This window comes from Triticum urartu, chromosome 6A (genome assembly GCF_056163025.1).
Source record: "Triticum urartu cultivar PI428250 chromosome 6A, HENAU_Tu73, whole genome shotgun sequence".
In the NCBI taxonomy this organism is placed as follows: Eukaryota; Viridiplantae; Streptophyta; class Magnoliopsida; order Poales; family Poaceae; genus Triticum; species Triticum urartu.
Genome location: NC_141878.1, coordinates 30,881,765 through 30,906,709, shown reverse-complemented (window position 1 = coordinate 30,906,709; position 24,945 = coordinate 30,881,765). Strand labels below are relative to the sequence as shown.

The following is a 24,945-nucleotide window of genomic DNA, read 5'->3' as shown; positions in this document are numbered from 1 at the left end:
CTAGTTACCAGTTGCATAAAAGTAATCTTTCAGCCTATTAGATGGCTTCCTGACCCTCTTTGACCCATCCTGCACAGCACTTGTACCAGATTGTCTAGGAGCAATGAAAGATCCAGTGCCATCTCTATTGGCAGCAGCTGACCTGGTGTTCTTTGCTGGAGAAGACCTTGATGACTTGGTGTTCTTTGCTGGAGAAGACCTTGATCCATTGCCAGAAATAGTTGTGTTCTTCTTCTTGGGAGGTGGTACTACTGTTGCAGAAGAGGTGTTGGTCCTGCTCTTCTTGAGAGGTGGTGGTGCTGTTGTTGTAGCTGGTGCTGCCCTCTTCCTTGACCTAGAAGCTGTCTGTGTTGACTCATTTGTTATTGGAGGAGGAGTTGGTGCATGTGCAGAGGCAGCAGGTACCCTTGGTTGCCTTTGTGCAGTTGCAGCCATTGAAGAACCAGCCTCAGAGTAGTTTCCTCTATTTTCCTACACAACAATATTAGTTAGAACTATTTTCCTACAAATGAAATGAATGTAACAATGCAATGCAATGAATGTAACAATGGAATCAATGGACATACCTGGTGCTTGTTCAGCCTCATCTGGAACTTATGTTTCAAAGGGACACCACAATTGTTGATCCTGTGCCCTTGCTTCTTGCAGTTGCTGCATGTCACTGTACCAATCCTAGAAGTATCCTTTTTAGCTGGCACCTCAAACAGGCCTTTCTCCTGGCATTTTGTTTTTTACCTTTCTTTTCTCTAAAAACAGGGGGAGAAATATCATCATGAGGTGTATGAGGCCAATGGTCAGGACCTGGCACAGGGAATATTATGTGCTTATATGTTTCACAATACATGGGTTTCTTGAATAAAGCAGAAACATAGTCTTCAGGGTGTATCTTCACTTTCTGCATTGCAGCAATGGCATGACTGCAGGGGATAGCTGTCATGTCCCACCGCCTATAGTCACAGGTCTCATTGTTCAAATTAACACAATATGTGTTTTCAGAGCTACTTGTGACCTGCCATATCCCTAGCCCTGCCATGTATGCTTCACAATATTTAGCCCACTTCTTCCCCTCTTCTAAAATCTCTGAATAAGTAGGTGTGATTTCCCATCTGCATGTCTCTGTCTTCTCTCTGATCTTCTGAAACTTAATCACCAGCTTTGTTCTTATGCCCTCTAACATAGTCCTGATTGGCTTGTTCCTAACATCCAATATCATTCTATTGAAAACCTCACTAAGGTTGTTTACTATCAGGTCTGTTTTGCACACAGTGTCCATTTTATATCTAGCCCAGGTATGCTCTGGTATCTGTGACAACCACTGCCAAGCTTCTAAACTTTCTTTTTTCAAATTCTCCATGCCTAAATCATGTCCATGTTTGGTAAAGGAATAGGCAGCCTGATCTAAATGTTTCTTAAGTTCCTCTCCTCTGAAACCAGCAGATTGGAAATTGCCATAAATATGTCTAAGACAAAACCTTTGTGGAGAGTCAGGGAATACATCATCTATTGCATTCAACAATCCCTGTTCAATATAAGGTAATCTTAAGTGTTACTCATCTACTGAATAACATTTTACTCATGGCAAATGTAAAGACTAGGTTCAGAACAATACCTTCTGCCTGTCAGACATAATTGTGTATTTGCCAAACTTATTGCCAGTTCCAATGTCTGTTCTCAACTGTGTGAGAAACCATGTCCAACTGTCTGTCTCTTCCTTATCAACAACACCAAAAGCTATTGGGAAGATGTTATTGTTGCCATCCCTCCCTGTAGCTGCCAATATCTGCTGACCAGTGCTTAGCTTGATGAAGCAACCATCCAGACCTGCTAACATGATAACATGAGTGCCTAAGTACATCAATGTCTAAAAAGCATATAAATTTATGAATACTTACCTATAAATGGCCTGCATCCATTCAGAAAACCCTCCTTGCATACAAACAAGCAGTAAAACATATAGTGAAACCTTGTGGTAGGAGCTGGGTTAAGTGGGTCCTCATGTGTTGTTACTATGCACCTACTGCCAGGGTTAGTATCTAGCACACACTGCAGGTAGTCCCTTATTCTGTGATACTGGAGTTTGTGATCTCCTTGCACAACCTCAACTGCTTGCTTCCTTGCCCTATATGCCAAGCTTTTAGGCACATGCACACCAAACTTATTCTTTGTGTATGACATAATTGTGTCAACACCAGCTCCAGGGTTGGATCTGACTGTATCCTCACAAACCTTAGCAACCCAATTGACTGTCACCTTTGTGTTCTCTCCACTTGCTCCACAAGTGTGATCCGGGTTCATCTTCTTGATACTGAAAGTTGCCTCATGAGCTATCTTGGAGGCAACTATGTAAAACTCACAACCATGTTTTCTCTCAGAGCACCAAGCAATAACCCTAGTTGGTTCATTTCTGTGATACTCAAAATTCCTAAGAGTCCTCACATGAAAATTTCTAAGTGCTTCTCTGAACTCAACTACATTTTCAAAGCACAAATGCATTGCAAATTGCTCATGTGCATCAGGCCTTGATGGATCATACTGAGGGAGTCCTGGATTAGGGGGTGTTCGGGTAGCCGGACTATATCTTCAGCCGGACTCCAGGACTACGAAGATACAAGATTGAAGACTTCGTCCCGTGTCCGGATGGGACTTTCCTTGGCGTGGAAGGCAAGCTTGGCGATGCAGATATTCAAGATCTCCTACCATTGTAACCGACTCTATGTAACCCTAACCCTATCCGGTGTCTATATAAACCGGAGGGTTTTAGTCCGTAGGACAACTTCATCAACTCCATAGACAACAATCATACCATAGGCTAGCTTCTAGGGTTTAGCCTCCTCGATCTCGTGGTAGATCTACTCTTGTACTACCCATATCATCAATATTAATCAAGCAGGACGTAGGGTTTTACCTCCATCAAGAGGGCCCGAACCTGGGTAAAACATCGTGTTCCCTGCCTCCTGTTACCATCCGGCCTAGACGCACAGTTCAGGACCCCCTACCCGAGATCCGCCGGTTTTGATACCGACACATACCATCCCTCTCCTTCTTCTGCCTCTTCCTACTCTTCCTTCTAGATGGCAGCCTTGGTGCATCATCTTCATCACTTATGCCAAAATCACCTGGAAAACAGTACTCATCAGCTTCAGGGATATAATCTTCAAACTTGATGTGCTCAACCTCACTGTGAGACTTGCTAGTTGGGCCAGGTTTTCTTACCGGCTTAAGCTTTTTGGCTGCTTTTGTAGTTACAGTAGTAGGATCCTCTACTTGTTCATCTTTAGAAACAACCGGTTCTTCCTCCCAAAACTCAGAAGGTTCCGAGTTAGCTGCACAAAAGTGCTCTGCAGTATCAGTGCCAGCCTCATCTTCACCCCTACACCAATCTTTGTAAGAAATTTTCTCCCCTCTGTAATCATCCCTAAAGAACTCAAAATCTGAAGATGATTTGTCATCTTCAACTTCATCTTCTTCCTCTGGTACATCTTCTTCTTCTTCATCTGCTTCTTCTTCTACATCTTCTTCTTCCACAACTGTTTTCCCCTTGTTAAAATTGCTGCTTTGCTGTGTGTTCATGTAGGGCTCATCAGGGTTTAAAGCTGGCAAACTAGCATTAGAGGCAGGGTACAGAACACCTTATTGTGAAACTCTGTAAACAACAGGTTCACCAACATGATCAATGGGGATCTGTTCCTCATCTGCTGGGCTTGGATCCGTAGCTTTTCTGACACTGATGTTCAGTACCTTATTATCAACAAATAAGTCAAGCATTTCCTCTAATGCCTCCTCACTATCCAGGGCCTCCACACCCTCCAGCCCCTTTCCCTCTTCCTTTACATACGTCAGAAATGCATCCATTCCATAGCCCTCCAACTCAACCAATGCTAATATGGTCAGATAACTGATATCTGAGGAAACTAAATACTTTTTCTCCATATTATCTATTCCTTGAAAATGTAGCTTCAAGTCCCAAATCGCATCATCTAAGCTGTAGGATTAAATTGACAAACAATTATTTTTAAGTCACTGAACATTACTGAACTTTCTTCTAATTATAGTGAATGCACTAACCAAATGCACTTTCTTCTACACCGACTTAACCAATAAAATACATTAGCATGCCAAGAACAAACAATTACTAACCCTAGTTCTAATTTGAACTAAAGCACCCAGAAATTTTAACTAAAGGACCCAGAAACATTGACCAGTGCTTACCTCACTCCACCGAAGGATGACGCCCAATGGTGGCCGCCTGCTGGATCAGCGTGGATGCGCTTCGCCACTGCCCTGGCCGCGCGGACTTCCGGATCTGAGCTCGCCGGATCCACATGAGCCGCGGGCGGTGATGGCTGCTGCGACCGCTGCGCCTGGAAGCTCGAGCTACCTAGCCATTTGTCCACCTCTGAGGGTCCAACGCCCTCTTGGCCGGTGCCGCCTTGGCTCAATAGCTCGCCGCCGACGACATTTGGCTGCGCCGCCGCCATCGCCCACCTAGGTCACTGCGGGGGAGAGGAGCGGGAGTGAGAGAACCAGACACCCGACCGCCTACTTTGGTTCCGACCGGACCGCGTCGGCTAACACCGCCGTGCCGTGAGCTCGCGTGACCACGTGGGCTGACAGATGGGCCCAGGCGGTCAGAAAAAACGGTTAAATCGCTAGTCACCGCGGGTTTGGGTTTTTAGAAACAGCGGACCGCACGTTTGGTAGCTTTCTGAGAAAATTTAAAAAGTGGTAGTTTTTTGGAACCCTAACCTATAAACTAGTAGTTTTATGCTATTTACTCGGTGAGGAGAGGACGGGAGTGGGGAGTGAGGATTCAGGGGAACAAGGGGCACCTGTAGCTACAGTTTGGAATATTCGGAGGGGCTTCCTGCAAATGTCCCAGCATCACAACTGTTGGAAATATGCCCTAGAGGCAATAATAAATTGGTTACTATTATATTTCCTTGTTCATGATAATCGTTTATTATCCATGCTAGAATTGTATTGATAGGAAACTCAGATACATGTGTGGATACATAGACAACACCTGGTCCCTAGTAAGCCTCTAGTTGACTAGCTCGTTGATCAATAGATGGTTACGGTTTCCTGACCATGGACATTGGATGTCGTTGATAATGGGATCACATCATTAGGAGAATGATGTGATGGACAAGACCCAATCCTAAGCCTAGCACAAGATCATGTAGTTCGTATGCTGAAGCTTTTCTAATGTCAAGTATCATTTCCTTAGACCATGAGATTGTGCAACTCCCGGATACCGTAGGAGTGCTTTGGGTGTGCCAAACGTCACAATGTAACTGGGTGGCTATAAAGGTACACTACAGGTATCTCCGAAAGTGTCTGTTGGGTTGGCACGAATCGAGACTGGGATTTGTCACTCCGTGTAAACAGAGAGGTATCTCTGGGCCCACTCGGTAGGACATCATCATAATGTGCACAATGTGATCAAGGAGTTGATCACGGGATGATGTGTTACGGAACGAGTAAAGAGACTTGCCGGTAACGAGATTGAACAAGGTATCGGGATACCGACGATCGAATCTCGGGCAAGTATCGTACTGCTAGACGAAGGGAATTGTATACGGGATTGATTAAGTCCTTGACATCGTGGTTCATCCGATGAGATCATCGTGGAGCATGTGGGAGCCAACATGGGTATCCAGATCCCGCTGTTGGTTATTGACCGGAGAGTTGTCTCGGCCATGTCTACATGACTCCCGAACCCGTAGGGTCTACACACTTAAGGTTCGATGACGCTAGGGTTATAGGGAATAGATATACATGGTTACCGAATGTTGTTCGGAGTCCCGGATGAGATCCCGGACGTCACGGGGAGTTCCGGAATGGTCCGGAGGTAAAGATTTATATATGGGAAGTCCTTTTTTGGTCACCAGAAAAGTTTCGGGGTTTATCGGTAACGTACCGGGACCACCGGGAGGGTCCCGGGGGTCCACCGAGTGGGGCCACAAGCCCCGGAGGGCTGCATGGGCCAAGTGTGGGAGGGGACTAGCCCCAGGTGGGCTGGTGCGCCCCCCCCCCCACAAGGGCCCAAGGCGCCCAAGGGGAAGAAGGGGGGCAAACCCTAAGGGCAGATGGGCCTTAGGGCCCATGCCTGGTGCGCCTCCCTCTCCCCTCCACCTGGCCGCCACCCAGATGGGATCTGGGGGCTGCCGCCACCCCTGGGGAGGGAACCCTAGGTGGGGGCGCAGCCCCTCCCCTTCCCCTATATATACTTGAGGTTTGGGCTGCCCAACACAGACGAGTTCCTCTCCTTCTTGGCGCAGCCCTACCCCTCTCTTTCTCCTCATATCTCACGGTGCTTGGCGAAGCCCTGCTGGATCACCACGCTCCTCCACCACCACCACGCCGTTGTGCTGCTACTGGATGGAGTCTTCCCCAACTTCTCCTTCTCCCCTTGCCGGATCAAGGCGTAGGAGACGTCACCGGGCTGTACGTGTGTTGAACACGGAGGTGCCGTCCGTTCGGCACTAGGATCATCGGTGTTTTGGATCACGACGAGTACGACTCCATCAACCCCGTTCACTTGAACGCTTCCGCTTAGCGATCTACAAGGGTATGTAGATGCACTCTCCTTCCCCTCGTTGCTAGATTACTCCATAGATTGATCTTGGTGATGCGTAGAAAATTTTGAATTTCTGCTATGTTCCCCAACAGTGGCATCATGAGCTAGGTCTATGCATAGTTTCCATGCACGAGTAGAACACAAAGTAGTTGTGGGCGTTGATTTTGTTCAATATGCTTACCGTTACTAGTCTTATCTTGATTCGGCGGCATCATGGGATGAAGCGGCCCGGACCGACCTTACACGTACTCTTACGTGAGACTGGTTTTACCGACTGACATGCACTAGTTGCATAAGGTGGCTAGCGGGTGTCTGTATCTCCCACTTTAGTCGGATCGGATTCGATGAAAAGGGTCCTTATGAAGGGTAAATAGCAATTGGCATATCATGTTGTGGTTTTTGCGTAGGTAAGAAACGTTCTTGCTAGAAACCCATAGCAGTCACGTAAAACATGCAAACAACAATTAGAGGACGTCTAACTTGTTTTTGCAGGGTACGCTATTGAAGGAAATATGCCCTAGAGGCAATAATAAAGTTATTATTTATTTCCTTATAATCATGATAAATGTTTATTATTCATGCTAGAATTGTATTAACCGGAAACATAATACATAGACAAACAAAGTGTCACTAGTATGCCTCTACTTGACTAGCTCGTTAATCAAAGATGGTTATGTTTCCTGACCATGAACAATGAGTTGTTATTTGATTAACGAGGTCACATCATTAGTTGAATGATCTTATTGACATGACCCATTCCATTAGCTTAGCACCCGATCGTTTAGTATGTTGCTACTGCTTTCTTCATGACTTATACATGTTCCTATGACTATGAGATTATGCAACTCCCGTTTGCCGGAGGAACACTTTGGGTGCTACCAAACGTCACAACGTAACTGGGTGATTATAAAGGAGCATTACAGGTGTCTCCAAAGGTAGATGTTGGGTTGGCATATTTCGAGATTAGGATTTGTCACTCCGATCGTCAGAGAGGTATCTCTGGGCCCTCTCGGTAATACACATCACATAAGCCTTGCAAGCATTACAACTAATATGTTAGTTGTGAGATGATGTATTACAGAACGAGTAAAGAGACTTGCCGGTAACGAGATTGAACTAGGTATTGGATACCGACGATCGAATCTCGGGCAAGTAACATACCGATGACAAAGGGAACAACGTATGTTGTTATGCGGTCTGACCGATAAAGATCTTCGTAGAATATGTAGGAGCCAATATGGGCATCCAGGTCCTGCTATTGGTTATTGACCAGAGACATGTCTCGGTCATGTCTACATTGTTCTCGAACCCGTAGGGTCCGCACGCTTAAGGTTACTAGACAGTTATATTATGAGTTTATGCATTTTGATGTACCGAAGGTTGTTCGGAGTCCCGGATGTGATCACGGACATGACGAGGAGTCTCGAAATGGTCGAGACGTAAAGATTGATATATTGGAAGCCTATATTTGGATATCGGAAGTGTTCCGGGTGAAATTGGGATTTTACCGGAATACCGGGAGGGTTACCGGAACCCCCCGGGAACCATATGGGCCTTCATGGGCCTTAGTGGAAAGGAGAAAGGGGCAGCCCAAGGTGGCTGCGCACCTCCCCCCTCCCCTAGTCCTATTAGGACTAGGAGAAGGTCGCCGGCCCCCTCTCTCTCTCCCCCTTTGGGAATCCTAGTTGGAATAGGATTGGGGGGGAGTCCTACTCCCGAAAGGAGTAGGACTCCTCCTGCGCCCTCCTACTGGCCGGCGCCCCTCTCCCCCCTTGGCTCCTTTATATACTGAGGCAGAGGCACCCCAGAAACACACAAGTTGATCCATGTGATCTATTCCTTAGCCGTGTGCGGTGCCCCCTGCCACCATATTCCTCGATAATACTGTAGCGGAGTTTAGGCGAAGCCCTGCTGCTGTAGTTCATCAAGATCGTCACCACGCCGTCGTGCCGACGGAACTCTTCCCCGACACTTTGCTGGATCGGAGTCCGGGGATCGTCATCGAGCTGAACGTGTGCTCGAACTCGGAGGTGTCGTAGTTTCGGTGCTTGATCAGTTGGATCGCGAAGACGTACGACTACTTCCTCTACGTCGTGTCAACGCTTCCGCAGTCGGTCTGCGTTGGGTACGTAGACAACACTCTCCCCTCTCGTTGCTATGCATCACATGATCTTGCGTGTGCGTAGGAAATTTTTTGAAATTACTACGAAACCCAACAGTGGCATCCGAGCCTAGGTTATTTATGTTGATGTTATATGCACGAGTAGAACACAAGTGAGTTGTGGGCGATATAAGTCATACTGCCTACCAGCATGTCATACTTTGGTTCGGCGGTATTGTTGGACGAGACGACCCGGACCAACCTTACGCGTACGCTTACGCGAGACCGGTTCCCTCGACGTGCTTTGCACATAGATGGCTTGCGGGCGACTGTCTCTCCAACTTTAGTTGAACCGAGTGTGGCTACGCCCGGTCCTTGCGAAGGTTAAAACGGAGTCTATTTGACAAACTATCGTTGTGGTTTTGATGCGTAGGTGAGATTGGTTCTTACTTAAGCCCGTAGCAGCCACGTAAAACATGCAACAACAAAGTAGAGGACGTCTAACTTGTTTTTGCAGGGCATGTTGTGATGTGATATGGTCAAGGCATGATGCTGAATTTTATTGTATGAGATGATCATGTTTTGTAACCGAGTTATCGGCAACTGGCAGGAGCCATATGGTTGTCGTTTTATTGTATGCAATGCAATCGCGATGTAATGCTTTACTTTATTACTAAACGGTAGTGATAGTCGTGGAAGCATAAGATTGGCGAGACGACAACGATGCTATGATGGAGATCAAGGTGTCGCGCCGGTGACGATGGTGATCATGACGGTGCTTCGGAGATGGAGATCACAAGCACAAGATGATGATGGCCATATCATATCACTTAAATTGATTGCATGTGATGTTTATCTTTTTTATGCATCTTTTCTTGCTTTGAATGACGGTAGCATTATAAGATGATCTCTCACTAAATTATCAAGAAGTGTTCTCCCTGAGTATGCACCGTTGCCAAAGTTCGTCGTGCCCAGACACCACGTGATGATCGGGTGTGATAAGCTCTACGTCCATCTACAACGGGTGCAAGCCAGTTTTGCACACGCAGAATACTCAGGTTAAACTTGACGAGCCTAGCATATGCAGATATGGCCTCGGAACACGGAGACCGAAAGGTCGAGCGTGAATCATATAGTAGATATGATCAACATAACGATGTTCACCATTGAAAACTACTCCATCTCACGTGATGATCGGTTATGGTTTAGTTGATTTGGATCACGTAATCACTTAGAAGATTAGAGGGATGTCTATCTAAGTGGGAGTTCTTAAATAATTTGATTAATTGAAGTTAAATTTATCATGAACTTAGTCCCTGATAGTATCTTGCTTGTTTATGTTGATTGTAGATAGATGGCTCGTGCTGTTGTTCCGTTGAATTTTAATGCGTTCCTTGAGAAAGCAAAGTTGAAAGATGATGGTAGCAATTACACGGACTGGGTCCGTAACTTGAGGATTATCCTCATTGCTGCTCAGAAGAATTACGTCCTGGAAGCGCCGCTGGGTGCCAGGCCTGCTGCTGGAGCAACACCAGATGTTATGAACGTCTGGCAGAGCAAAGCTGATGACTACTCGATAGTTCAGTGTGCCATGCTTTACGGCTTAGAATCGGGACTTCAACGACGTTTTGAACGTCATGGAGCATATGAGATGTTCTAGGAGTTGAAGTTAATATTTCAAGCAAATGCTCGGATTGAGAGATATGAAGTCTCCAATAAGTTCTATAGCTGCAAGATGGAGGAGAACAGTTCTGTCAGTGAGCATATACTCAAAATGTCTGGGTATAATAATCACTTGATTCAATTGGGAGTTAATCTTCCGGATGATTGCGTCATTGACAGAATTCTCCAATCACTACCACCAAGCTACAAGAGCTTCGTGATGAACTATAATATGCAAGGGATGAACAAGACTATTCCCGAGCTCTTCGCAATGCTGAAAGCTGCGGAGGTAGAAATCAAGAAGGAGCATCAAGTGTTGATGGTTAACAAGACCACTAGTTTCAAGAAAAAGGGCAAAGGGAAGAAGAAGGGGAACTTCAAGAAGAACGGCAAGCAAGTTGCTGCTCAAGAGAAGAAACCCAAGTCTGTACCTAAGCCTGAAACTGAGTGCTTCTACTGCAAGCAGACTGGTCACTGGAAGCGGAACTGCCCCAAGTATTTGGCGGATAAGAAGGATGGCAAGGTGAACAAAGGTATATGTGATATACATGTTATTGATGTGTACCTTACTAGAGCTCGCAGGAGCACCTGGGTATTTGATACTGGTTCTGTTGCTAATATTTGCAACTCGAAACAGGGACTACGGAATAAGCGGGCACTGGCAAAGGACGAGGTGACGATGCGCGTGGGAAACGGTTCCAAAGTCGATGTGATCGCGGTCGGCACGCTACCTCTACATCTACCTTCGGGATTAATATTAGACCTAAATAATTGTTATTTGGTGCCAGCGTTGAGCATGAACATTATATCTGGATCTTGTTTAATGCGAGACGGTTATTCATTTAAATCAGAGAATAATGGTTTTTCTATTTATATGAGTAATATCTTTTATGGTCATGCACCCTTGAAGAGTGGTCTATTTTTATTGAATATCGATAGTAGTAATACACATATTCATAATGTTGAAGCCAAAAGATGCAGAGTTGATAATGAAAGTGCAACTTATTTGTGGCATTGTCGTTTAGGTCATATCGGTGTAAAGCGCATGAAGAAACTCCATACTGATGGACTTTTGGAACCACTTGATTATGAATCACTTGGTACTTGCGAACCGTGCCTCATGGGCAAGATGACTAAAACACCGTTCTCCGGTACTATGGAGAGAGCAACAGATTTGTTGGAAATCATACATACCGATGTATGTGGTCCGATGAATATTGAGGCTCGTGGTGGATATCGTTATTTTCTCACCTTCACAGATGATTTAAGCAGATATGGATATATCTACTTAATGAAACATAAGTCTGAAACATTTGAAAAGTTCAAAGAATTTCAGAGTGAAGTTGAAAATCATCGTAACAAGAAAATAAAGTTTCTACGATCTGATCATGGAGGAGAATATTTGAGTTACGAGTTTGGTGTACATTTGAAAAACTATGGAATAGTTTCGCAACTCACGCCACCCGGAACACCACAGCGTAATGGTGTGTCCGAACGTCGTAATCGTACTTTACTAGATATGGTGCGATCTATGATGTCTCTTACTAATTTACCGCTATCGTTTTGGGGTTATGCTCTAGAGACGGTTGCATTCACGTTAAATAGGGCACCATCAAAATCCGTTGAGACGACGCCTTATGAACTGTGGTTTGGCAAGAAACCAAAGTTGTCGTTTCTTAAAGTTTGGGGCTGCGATGCTTATGTGAAAAAGCTTCAACCTGATAAGCTCGAACCCAAATCGGAGAAATGTGTCTTCATAGGATACCCAAAGGAAACTGTTGGGTACACCTTCTATCACAGATCCGAAGGCAAGACATTCGTTGCTAAGAATGGATCCTTTCTAGAGAAGGAGTTTCTCTCGAAAGAAGTGAGTGGGAGGAAAGTAGAACTTGACGAGGTAACTGTACCTGCTCCCTTACTGGAAAGTAGTTCATCACAGAAAACTGTTTCAGTGACACCTACACCAGTTAGTGAGGAAGCCAATGATAATGATCATGAAACTTCAGATCAAGATACTACTGAACCTCGTAGATCAACCAGAGTAAGATCCGCACCAGAGTGGTACGGTAATCCTGTTCTGGAAGTCATGCTACTAGATCATGATGAACCTACGAACTATGAAGAAGCGATGGTGAGCCCAGATTCCGCAAAGTGGCTTGAAGCCATGAAATCTGAGATGGGATCCATGTATGAGAACAAAGTATGGACTTTGGTTGACTTGCCCGATGATCGGCAAGCAATTGAGAATAAATGGATCTTTAAGAAGAAGACTGACGCTGATGGTAATGTTACTGTCTACAAAGCTCGACTTGTCGCAAAAGGTTTTCGGCAAGTTCAAGGGATTGACTACGATGAGACCTTCTCACCCGCGATGCTTAAGTCCGTCCGAATCATGTTAGCGATTGCCGCATTTTATGATTATGAAATTTGGCAGATGGATGTCAAAACTGCATTCCTGAATGGATTTCTGGAAGAAGAGTTGTATATGATGCAACCGGAAGGTTTTGTCGATCCAAAGGGAGCTAACAAAGTGTGCAAGCTCCAGCGATCCATTTATGGACTGGTGCAAGCCTCTCGGAGTTGGAATAAACGTTTTGATAGTGTGATCAAAGCATTTGGTTTTATACAGACTTTTGGAGAAGCCTGTATTTACAAGAAAGTGAGTGGGAGCTCTGTAGCATTTCTGATATTATATGTGGATGACATATTGCTGATTGGAAATGATATAGAATTTCTGGATAGCATAAAGGGATACTTGAATAAGAGTTTTTCTATGAAAGACCTCGGTGAAGCTGCTTACATATTAGGCATTAAGATCTATAGAGATAGATCAAGACGCTTAATTGGACTTTCACAAAGCACATACCTTGACAAAATTTTGAAGAAGTTCAAAATGGATCAAGCAAAGAAAGGGTTCTTGCCTGTGTTACAAGGTGTGAAGTTGAGTAAGACTCAATGCCCGACCACTGCAGAAGATAGAGAGAATATGAAAGATGTTCCCTATGCGTCAGCCATAGGATCTATCATGTATGCAATGCTGTGTACCAGACCTGATGTGTGCCTTGCTATAAGTTTAGCAGGGAGGTACCAAAGTAATCCAGGAGTGGATCACTGGACAGCAGTCAAGAACATCCTGAAATACCTGAAAAGGACTAAGGATATGTTTCTCGTATATGGAGGTGACAAAGAGCTCACCGTAAAAGGTTACGTTGATGCAAGCTTTGACACTGATCCGGACGATTCTAAATCGCAAACCGGATACGTGTTTACATTAAACGATGGAGCTGTCAGTTGGTGCAGTTCTAAACAAAGCGTCGTAGCGGGATCTACATGTGAAGCGGAGTACATAGCTGCTTCGGAAGCAGTGAACGAAGGAGTCTGGATGAAGGAGTTCATATCCGATCTAGGTGTCATACCTAATGCATCGGGTCCAATGAAAACCTTTTGTGACAATACTGGTGCAATTGCCTTGGCAAAGGAATCCAGATTTCACAAAAGGACCAAACACATCAAGAGACGCTTCAACTCCATCCGGGATCTAGTCCAGGTGGGAGACATAGAGATTTGCAAGATACATACGGATCTGAATGTTGTAGACCCGTTGACTAAGCCTCTTCCACGAGCAAAACATGATCAGCACCAAGGCTCCATGGGTGTTAGAATCATTACAGTGTAATCTAGATTATTGACTCTAGTGCAAGTGGGAGACTGAAGGAAATATGCCCTAGAGGCAATAATAAAGTTATTATTTATTTCCTTATAATCATGATAAATGTTTATTATTCATGCTAGAATTGTTTAACCGGAAACATAATACATGTGTGAATACATAGACAAACAAAGTGTCACTAGTATGCCTCTACTTGACTAGCTCGTTAATCAAAGATGGTTATGTTTCCTGACCATGAACAATGAGTTGTTATTTGATTAACGAGGTCACATCATTAGTTGAATGATCTGATTGACATGACCCATTCCATTAGCTTAGCACCCGATCGTTTAGTATGTTGCTACTGCTTTCTTCATGACTTATACATGTTCCTATGACTATGAGATTATGCAACTCCCGTTTGCCGGAGGAACACTTTGGGTGCTACCAAACGTCACAACGTAACTGGGTGATTGTAAAGGAGCATTACAGGTGTCTCCAAAGGTAGATGTTGGGTTTGCGTATTTCGAGATTAGGATTTGTCACTCCGATCGTCGGAGAGGTATCTCTGGGCCCTCTCGGTAATACACATCACATAAGCCTTGCAAGCATTACAACTAATATGTTAGTTGTGAGATGATGTATTACGGAACGAGTAAAGAGACTTGCCGGTAACGAGATTGAACTAGGTATTGGATACCGACAATCGAATCTCGGGCAAGTAACATACCGATGACAAAGGGAACAACGTATGTTGTTATGCGGTCTGACCGATAAAGATCTTCGTAGAATATGTAGGAGCCAATATGGGCATCCAGGTCCCGCTATTGGTTATTGACCAGAGACATGTCTCGGTCATGTCTACATTGTTCTCGAACCCGCAGGGTCCGCACGCTTAAGGTTACGATGATAGTTATATTATGAGTTTATGCATTTTGATGTACCGAAGGTTGTTCGGAGTCCCGGATGTGATCACGGACATGACGAGGAGTCTCGAAATGGTCGAGACGTAAAGATTGATATATTGGAAGCCTATATTTGGATATCGGAAGTGTTCCGGGTGAAATCGGGATTTTACCGGAATACCGGGAGGGTTACCGGAACCCCCCGGGAACCATATGGGCCTTCATGGGCCTTAGTGGAAAGGAGAAAGGGGCAGCCCAAGGTGGTTGCGCACCTTCCCCCTCCCCTAGTCCTATTAGGACTAGGAGAAGGTGGTCGGCCCCCTCTCTCTCTCTCCCCCTTTGGGAATCCTAGTTGGAATAGGATTGGGGGGGGGGGGAGTCCTACTCCCGGAAGGAGTAGGACTCCTCCTGCGCCCTCCTCCTGGCCGGCGCCCCTCTCCCCCCTTGGCTCCTTTATATACTGAGGCAGAGGCACCCCAGAAACACACAAGTTGATCCACGTGATCTATTCCTTAGCCGTGTGTGGTGCCCCCTGCCACCATATTCCTCGATAATACTGTAGCGGAGTTTAGGCGAAGCCCTGCTGCTGTAGTTCGTCAAGATCGTCACCACTCCGTCGTGCTGACGGAACTCTTCCCCGACACTTTGCTGGATCGGAGTCCGGGGATCGTCATCGAGCTGAACGTGTGCTCGAACTCGGAGGTGCCGTAGTTTCGGTGCTTGATCGGTTGGATCGTGAAGACGTACGACTACTTCCTCTACGTCGTGTCAACGCTTCCGCAGTCGGTCTGCGTTGGGTACGTAGACAACACTCTCCCCTCTCGTTGCTATGCATCACATGATCTTGCGTGTGCGTAGGAATTTTTTTCAAATTACTACGAAACCCAACAGCTATGTGATGTGATATGGCCAAGAAGAATGTGATGAATGATATGTGATGTATGAGATTGATCATGTTCTTGTAATAGGAATCACGACTTGCATGTCGATGAGTATGACAACCGGCAGGAGCCATAGGAGTTGTCTTTATTTATTGTATGACCTGCGTGCCATTGAACAATGCCATGTAAGTACTTTAATTTATTGCTAACTGGTAGCCATAGTAGTAGAAGTAATAAGTTGGCGAGACACAATGATATAGATCATGATGATGGAGATCATGGTGTCATGCCGGTGACGATGATGATCATGGAGCCCCGAAGATGGAGATCAAAAGGAGCAATATGATATTGGCCATATCATGTCACTATTTGACTGCATGTGATGTTTATCATGTTTATACATCTTATTTGCTTTGAACGACGGTAGTAAATAAGATGATCCCTCATTAAAATTTCAAGAAAGTGTTCCCCCTAACTGTGCACCGTTGCGAAAGTTCGTCGTTTCGAAGCACCACGTGATGATCGGGTGTGATAGATTCTTACATTCGAATACAACGGGTGTTGACGAGCCTAGCATGTACAGACATGGCCTCAGAACACATGCGAAACACTTAGGTTAACTTGACGAGCCTAGCATGTACAGACATGGCCTCGGAACACAAGTGACCGAAAGGTCGAGCATGAGTCGTATGGTAGATACGATCAACATGAAGATGTTCACCGATGTTGACTAGTCCGTCTCACGTGATGATCGGACACGGCCTAGTTGACTCGGATCATGCAATCACTTAGATGACTAGAGGGATGTCTATCTGAGTGGGAGTTCATAAGATGAACTTAATTATCCTGAACATAGTCAAAAAGGTCTTCGCAAATTATGTCGTAGCTCGCGCTTCAGTTCTACTGTTTAGATATGTTCCTAGAGAAAATTTAGTTGAAAGTTGATAGTAGCAATTATGCGGACTAGGTCCGTAAACTGAGGATTGTCCTCATTGCTTCATAGAAGGCTTATGTCCTTAATGCACCGCTTAGTGTGCTGAACCTCGAATGTCGTCTGTGGATGTTGCGAACATCTGACATACACATTTTGATAACTATGTGATAGTTCAGTTAAACGGTTTAGAGTTGAGGTACCGAAGACGTTTTGAAACGTCGTGAAACATATGAGATGTTTCGAGGGCTGAAATTGGGATTTCAGGCTTGTGCCCATGTCAAGAGGTATAAGACCTCCGACGATTTTCTTAGCCTGCAAACTAAGGGAGAAAAGCTCAATTGTTGAGCTTGTGCTCAGATTGTCTGAGTACAACAATCATTTGAATCGAGTGGGAGTTGATCTTCTAGATGAGATACTGATGTTTCTCCGAAGTCATTACCACCAAGCTGCTAGAGCTTCGTGATGAACTATAATATATCAGGGACATATATGATGATCCTTGAGATATTCGCGATGTTTGACACCACAAAAGTAGAAATCAAGAAGGAGCATCAATTGTTGATGGTTGGTGAAACCACTAGTTTCAAGAAGGGCAAGGGCAAGAAGGGATACTTCATGAAACGGAAAATCAGCTGCTGCTCTAGTGAAGAAACCCAAGGTTGAACTTAAACCCGAGACTAAGTGCTTCTGTGATAAGGGGAACAGCCACTGGAGCAGAATTACCCTAGATACTTGGTAGATGAGAAGGCTGGCAAGGTCGATAGAAGTATATTGGATATACATTGTGTCAATGTGTACTTTACTAGTAATCCTAGTAGCACCATGGTATTAGATACCGGTTCAGTTGCTAAGTGTTAGTAAACTCGAAATAAAAGGCTGCGGAGTAAACGGAGACTGGCTAAAGGTGAGCTGGCGATATGTGTTGGAAGTTTTTCCAAGCTTGATGTGATCAAGCATCGCACGCTCCCTCTGCCATCGAGATTGGTGTTTGCGTTGAGCATAGACATGATTGGATTATGTCTATCGCGATGCGGTTATTCATTTAAGGAGAATAATGGTTACTCTGTTTATTTGAATAATACCTTCAATGGTCTTGCACCTAAAATGAATGGTTTATTGAATCTCGATCATAGTGATACACATGTTCATGCCAACAGATATGAGATAGTAATGATAGTACCACCTACTTGTGGCACTGCCACGTAAGTCATATCGGTATAAAACGCATGAAGAAGCTCCATGCTAATGGATCTTTAGGCTCACTCGTTTTCTGAAAAGTTTGAGACATGCGAACCATGTCTATTGGTGTATATGCATGAAGAAACTCCGTGCAAATGGACCGTTTGAACTCACTTGATTTTGAATCATTTGAGACATGCAAATCATACCACATGGGCAAGATGACTGAAAGCCTCGTTTTCAGTAAAATGGAACTAGAAAGCAACTTGTTGGAAGTAATACATTTTGATGTGTGCAGTCCAATGAGTGCTGAGGCGTGTAGTGGATATTGTTATGTTCTTACTTCACAGATGATTTGAGTAAATGTTGAGTATATTTACTTGATGAATCACGAGTCTGAATTATTGAAAGGTTCAAGTAATTTCAGGGTGAAGTTGAAAGATCGTCGTGACAAGAGGATAAAATATCTATGATATGATCATAGAGATGAATATCTGAATTACGAGTTTGGCACAGAATTAAGACATTGTGGAAATTGTTTCACAACTAATACAACCTGGAACACCATAGTGTGATGGTGTGTCCGAACATCATAACTGCACCCTAATGGATATGATGCATACCATGATGTCTCTTATCGAATTACCACGATAGTTTATGGGTTAGGCATTAGAGACAACCACATTCACTTTAAATAGGGCACCACGTAATTCCGATGAGATGACACCGTATGGTTTAGAGAAACCTAAGCTGTCATTTCTTAAAAGTTTGGGGCTGCGACGCTTATGTGAAAAAGTTTCAGGCTGATAAGCTCGAACCCAAAGCGGATAAATGCATCTTCATAGGACACCCAGAACAGTTGGGTATACCTCCTGTCTCAGATCCGAAAGCAATAAGGGATTGTTTCTAGAATCGGGTCCTTTCTCGAGGAAAAGTTTCTCTTGAAAGAATTGAGTGGGAGGATGGTGGAGACTTGATGAGGTTATTGAACCGTCTCTTCAACTAGTGTGTGGCAGGGCACAGGGAGTTGTTCCTGTGGCACCTACACCAATTGAAGTGGAAGCTTATGATAGTGATCATGAAACTTCAGATCAAGTCACTACCAAACCTCGTAGGATGACAAGGATGCGTACTACTTCAGAGTGGTACGTAATCCTATCTTGGAAGTCATGTTGCTAGACAACAATGAACCTACGAGCTATGGAGAAGCGATGGTGGGCCTGGATTCCAAAATGGCTCGAGGCAATATAATCCAAGGGAGGATCCATATATGAAAACAAAGTGTAGACTTTGGAAGAACTACTTGATGGTCGTAAGGCTGTTAGGTACATATGGATTTAAAAGGAAGACGGACATCGATGGTATCACCATTAAGAAAGCTCGACTTGTCGTTAAGATGTTTTTTGACAAGTTCAAGGAGTTGACTACGATGAGACTTTCTCACTCGTAGCGATGCTAAGAGTCTGTTGGAATTATATTAGCGATTACTGCATTATTTATGAAATCTTGCAGATAGAATGTCAAAACATTGTTTCCTCGACGATTTTCTTGAGGAAAGGTTGTATGTGATACAACCGGAAGGTTTTGTCAATCCTGAAAGATGCTAACAAGTATGCAAAGCTCTAGAAATCTTTCTAAGGACTGGAGTAACCATCTCAGAGTTGGAATATACGCTTTGATGATGATCAAAGATTTTGGGTTTATACAAAGTTTATGAGAAACTTGTATTTCCAAAGAAGTGAGTGGGAGCACTATAGAATTTCCGATGAGAATATGTTGTTAACATATTGTTGATCGGAAATGATGTAGAATTTCTGGAAAGCATGCAGAGTTATTTGAAAAGTGTTTTTCAATGGAAAACCTGGATTAGGCTACTTGAGTATTGAGCATTAAGATCTATAAGGATAGATCAAAACGCTTAATAGTACTTTCAAATGAATACATACCGTGACAAGATTTTGAAGGAGTTCAAAATGGATCGGCAAAGAAGGAGTTCTTGGCTGTGTTATAAGGTGTGAACATTGAGTAAGACTCGAAACCTGACCGCGGCAGAATAGAGAGAAAGGACGAAGGTCGTCCCCTATGCTTTAGACGTAGGCTCTATAGTATGCTATGCTGTGTACCGCACCTGAAGTGTGCCTTGCCATGAGTCGGTCAAGGGGTACAAGAGTGATCCAAGAATGGATCACAGGACAACGGTCAAAGTTATCCTTAGTAACTAGTGGACTAAGGAATTTTCTCGATTATGGAGGTGGTAAAAGAGTTCGTCGTAAAGGGTTACGCCGATGCAAACTTTGACACTAATCCAGATTATTCTGAGTAGTAAACTGGATTCGTATAGTAGAACAATTATTTGGAATAGCTCCAAATAGAACGTGGTAGCTGCATCTAGGAGATGACATAGAGATTTGTAAAGCACACACGGATCTGAATGTTGCAGACCCTTTGACTGAAACCTCTCTCACAAGCATAACATGATCAAACCCAGAACTCTTGGGTGTTAGTCACATGGGGATGTGACCTTGAGTGTTAATCACATATCGATGTGAACAGGATTATTGACTCTAGTGCAAGTGGGAGACTGTTGGAAATATGCCCTAGAGGCAATAATAAATTGGTTATTATTATATTTCCTTGTTCATGATAATCGTTTATTATCCATGCTAGAATTGTATTGATAGGAAACTCAGATACATGTGTGGATACATAGAGAACACCATGTCCCTAGTAAGCCTCTAGTTGACTAGCTCGTTGATCAATAGATGGTTACGGTTTCCTGACCATGGACATTGGATGTCATTGATAACGGGATCACATCATTAGGAGAATGATGTGATGGACAAGACCCAATCCTAAGCCTAACACAAGATCATGTAGTTCGTATGCTGAAGCTTTTCTAATGTCAAGTATCATTTCCTTAGACCATGAGATTGTGTAACTCCCGGATACTGTAGGAGTGCTTTGGGTGTGCCAAACATCACAACGTAACTGGGTGGCTATAAAGGTACACTACAGGTATCTCCGAAAGTGTCTGTTGGGTTGGCACGAATCGAGATTGGGATTTGTCACTCCGTGTAAACGGATAGGTATCTCTGGGCCCACTCGGTAGGACATCATCATAATGTGCACAATGTGATCAAGGAGTTGATCACGGGATGATGTGTTACGGAACGAGTAAAGAGACTTGCCGGTAACGAGATTGAACAAGGTATCGGGATACCGATGATCGAATCTCGGGCAAGTATCGTACCGCTAGATGAAGGGAATTGTATACGGGATTGATTAAGTGCTTGACATCGTGGTTCATCCGATGAGATCATCGTGGAGCATGTGGGAGCCAACATGGGTATCCAGATCCCGCTGTTGGTTATTGACCGGAGAGTTGTCTCGGCCATGTCTGCATGACTCCCGAACCCGTAGGGTCTACACACTTAAGGTTCGATGACGCTAGGGTTATAGGGAATAGATATATGTGGTTACCGAATGTTGTTCGGAGTCCCGGATGAGATCCCGGACGTCACCAGGAGTTCCGGAATGGTCCGGAGGTAAAGATTTATATATGGGAAGTCCTGTTTTGGTCACCAGAAAAGTTTCGGGGTTTATCGGTAACGTACCGGGACCACTGGGAGGGTCCCGGGGGTCCACCGAGTGGGGCCACAAGCCCCGGAGGGCTGCATGGGCAAAGTGTGGGAGGGGACTAGCCTCAAGTGGGCTGGTGCGCCCCCCCCCCCCACAAGGGCCCAAGGCGCCTAAGGGGAAGAAGGGGGCAAACCCTAAGGGCAGATGGGCCTTAGGGCCCATGCCTAGTGCGCCTCCCTCTCCCCTCCACCTAGCCGCCACCCAGATGGGATCTAGGGACTGCCGCCACCCCTGGGGAGGGAACCCTAGGTGGGGACGCAGCCCCTCCCCTTCCCCTATATATACTTGAGGTTTGGGCTGCCCAACACAGACGAGTTCCTCTCCTTCTTGGCGCAGCCCTACCCCTCTCTTTCTCCTCATATCTCACGGTGCTTGGCGAAGCCCTGCTGGATCACCACGCTCCTCCACCACCACCACGCCGTTGTGCTGCTGCTGGATAGAGTCTTCCCCAACCTCTCCTTCTCCCCTTGCTGGATCAAGGCGTAGGAGACGTCACCGGGCTGTACGTGTGTTGAACACGGAGGTGCCGTCTGTTCGGCACTAGGATCATCGGTGTTTTGGATCACGACGAGTACGACTCCATCAACCCTGTTCACTTGAACGCTTCCGCTTAGCGATCTACAAGGGTATGTAGATGCACTCTCCTTCCCCTCGTTGCTAGATTACTCCATAGATTGATCTTGGTGATGCGTAGAAAATTTTGAATTTCTGCTACGTTCCCCAACAACAACAAGGTCCCATCCTGGCCCTTGATTGCCCATCTGGGGGCTACAAATGTGTCCCTTGACCTTAAGGTTAATTAACTTACCGGAGTAGGAAAATTCCAGGTTCATCTAACAAAAAACACTCCAGGTTCTATTCTATCATTGTGGATGACCATATTACAAACCAAAGCGGACCAACTTAGTGGCCAACATTCAAGTTGCCTCAGCCTCAGCACCATCTTGAATCCTTGATACGCTAGCTTGACCTCTAGGCTCCAGCATTCACATCAACACCATTCTAACCATGGTAACTATGCCTTCGATCTTGCGGCATAGCATTGTTCCAGAGTCTCCTTCTCGGCCCCTTTCTCAGCATCTGCCCAATATCTCAAAGTTGTAATGTTTAAATTGTCGATATTCAAGAGCTTGTGAGCATAGCAGAACAACACGATAGGTCTTAGTATCAGGCAGCAGCACCAGGTAAATTACTTACACGGAAAGCACAATGATAAATTCTAAAATATAATATTAAAGCTTAACACAAACCACACACAATAAATGGAGAATCAACCTTTTGAAGTTCTTTTTACCAATTGCTTCCCTTGGTACAATATTGACCACGGTAGAATTTAAAAAATGTAAGAGCAAACACTCTTTTTTATGTGTTTAACACTGTCAATTACAAAAAAAGCATGCAAAACATTCAGAAATGAATCCTTTTAAAAACTTCAACCTCAAAAAAATCGATAGCTCTGTGTCCCATTTCAACACAAATTAGCTAATATGGAATAACAAATTTCTAGCTTCAGCCAGTGAAGGAAAAAAACACAGGGATCTCAGGTAGCAACAATCAACAAACTATGTGTGCCATCTGCCATCCTACAAAATTGATTGGTTGCATATGGCATGTGCTTTGAAGGACTGAGAATAGGCAGGTGAAAGTTTGAACTGTCTACAGAATGTGGATGCAATGATACCAATTTATATTGAGCACAGGTTGGTTCCCTTTCTTGGCATGAGATGGCAAGCTCTTCTTGCTATATGAATGACGTGTCTCTTGAACAAACAAATTTGGAATGATTCCTTCATAAACTAATCGACATCATTCCAGTTTTACTCATATCATCACCATCATATATAGGAGATCAAACAATGTGGCTCGGCATTTTACCTGCAAACATACCAATTATTGTTGGGGAACGTAGCAGAATTTTAAAATTTTCTACGCATCACCAAGATCAATCTATGGAGTCATCTAGCAACGAGGGAAAGAGGAGTGCATCTACATACCCTTGTAGATCACAAGAGGAAGCGTTCAAGAGAACGGGGTTGATGGAGTCGTACTCGACGTGATTCAAATCACCGATGACCAACTGCCGAACGCATAGCACCTCCGCATTCAACACACGTACGGTTGGGAAGACGTCTCCTCCAACTTGATCCAGCAAGGGGGAAGGAGAGGTTGATGAAGATCCAGCAGCACGACGGCGTGGTGGTGGAAGCAACGGTGATCTCGGCAAGGCTTCGCCAAGCGCAGGGAGACGGAGGAGTGTCACGGGGGGGGGGGGGGAGAGGGAGAGGCCAGGGGCTTGGGTGCGCAGCCCTCCCTCCCCCCACTATATATAGGGTGCCTGGGGGGGAGCGCCGGCCCTAGGAGATCCAATCTCCTAGGGGGGCGGCGGCCAAGGGGGTGCCTTGCCCCCCAAGGCAAGGGTGGCGCCCCCCACCCCTAGGGTTTCTAACCCTAGGCGCAGGGGGAGGCCCAAGGGGGGGGGCGCACCAGCCCACTAGGGGCTGGTTCCCCTCCCACTTCAGCCCATGTGGGGCCCTCCAGGATAGGTGGCCCCACCCGGTGGACCCCCGGGACCCTTCCGGTGGTCCCGGTACAATATCGGTGACCCCCGAAACCTTCCCGATGGCCGAACCTGGACTTCCTATATATAAATCTTTACCTCCAGACCATTCCGGAACTCCTCGTGACGTCCGGGATCTCATCCGGGACTCCGAACAACTTTCGGGTTACCGTGTGCTAATATCTCTACAACCCTAGCGTCACCGAACCTTAAGTGTGTAGACCCTACGGGTTCGGGAGACATGTAGACATGACCGAGAAGCCTCTCCGGTCAATAACCAACAGCGGGATCTGGATACCCATGTTGGCTCCCACATGCTCCAGGATGATCTCATCGGATGAACCACGATGTCTAGGATTCAATCAATCCGTATACAATTCCCTTTGTCAATCGGTACGTTACTTACCCGAGACTCGATCGTCGGTATCCCAATACCTTGTTCAGTCTCGTTATCGGCAAGTCACTTTACTCGTACCGTAATGCATGATCCCGTGATCAACCACTTGATCACATTGAGCTCATTATGATGATGCATTACCAAGTGGGCCCAGAGATACCTCTCCGTCATACAGAGTGACAAATCCCAGTCTTGATTCATGCCAACCCAACAGACACTTTCGGAGATACCTGTAATGTACCTTTATAGTCACCCAGTTACGTTGTGACGTTTGGCACACCCAAAGCACTCCTACGGTGTCCGGGAGTTGCACAATCTCATGGTCTAAGGAAATGATACTTGACATTTAGAAAAGCTACAGCAAACGAACTACACGATCTTTGAGCTATGCTTAGGATTGGGTCTTGTCCATCACATCATTCTCCTAATGATGTGATCCCGTTATCAATCACATCCAATGT

At 45.1% G+C, this 24,945-nt stretch overlaps 1 protein-coding gene across 1 annotated transcript; it reads right to left on the bottom strand.

Moving 5' to 3' along the window:
• LOC147963516 (uncharacterized) lies at positions 1-587 on the bottom strand. Its single transcript, XM_087528064.1, has 2 exons — positions 567-587; positions 1-471 (listed from the first exon to the last, which is right to left on the bottom strand). Exons 1-2 carry the CDS (start codon positions 585-587, stop codon positions 1-3), a joined length of 492 nt encoding a protein of 163 aa, XP_087384190.1.
• Between the last annotated feature and the right edge of the window lie 24,358 nt (positions 588-24,945).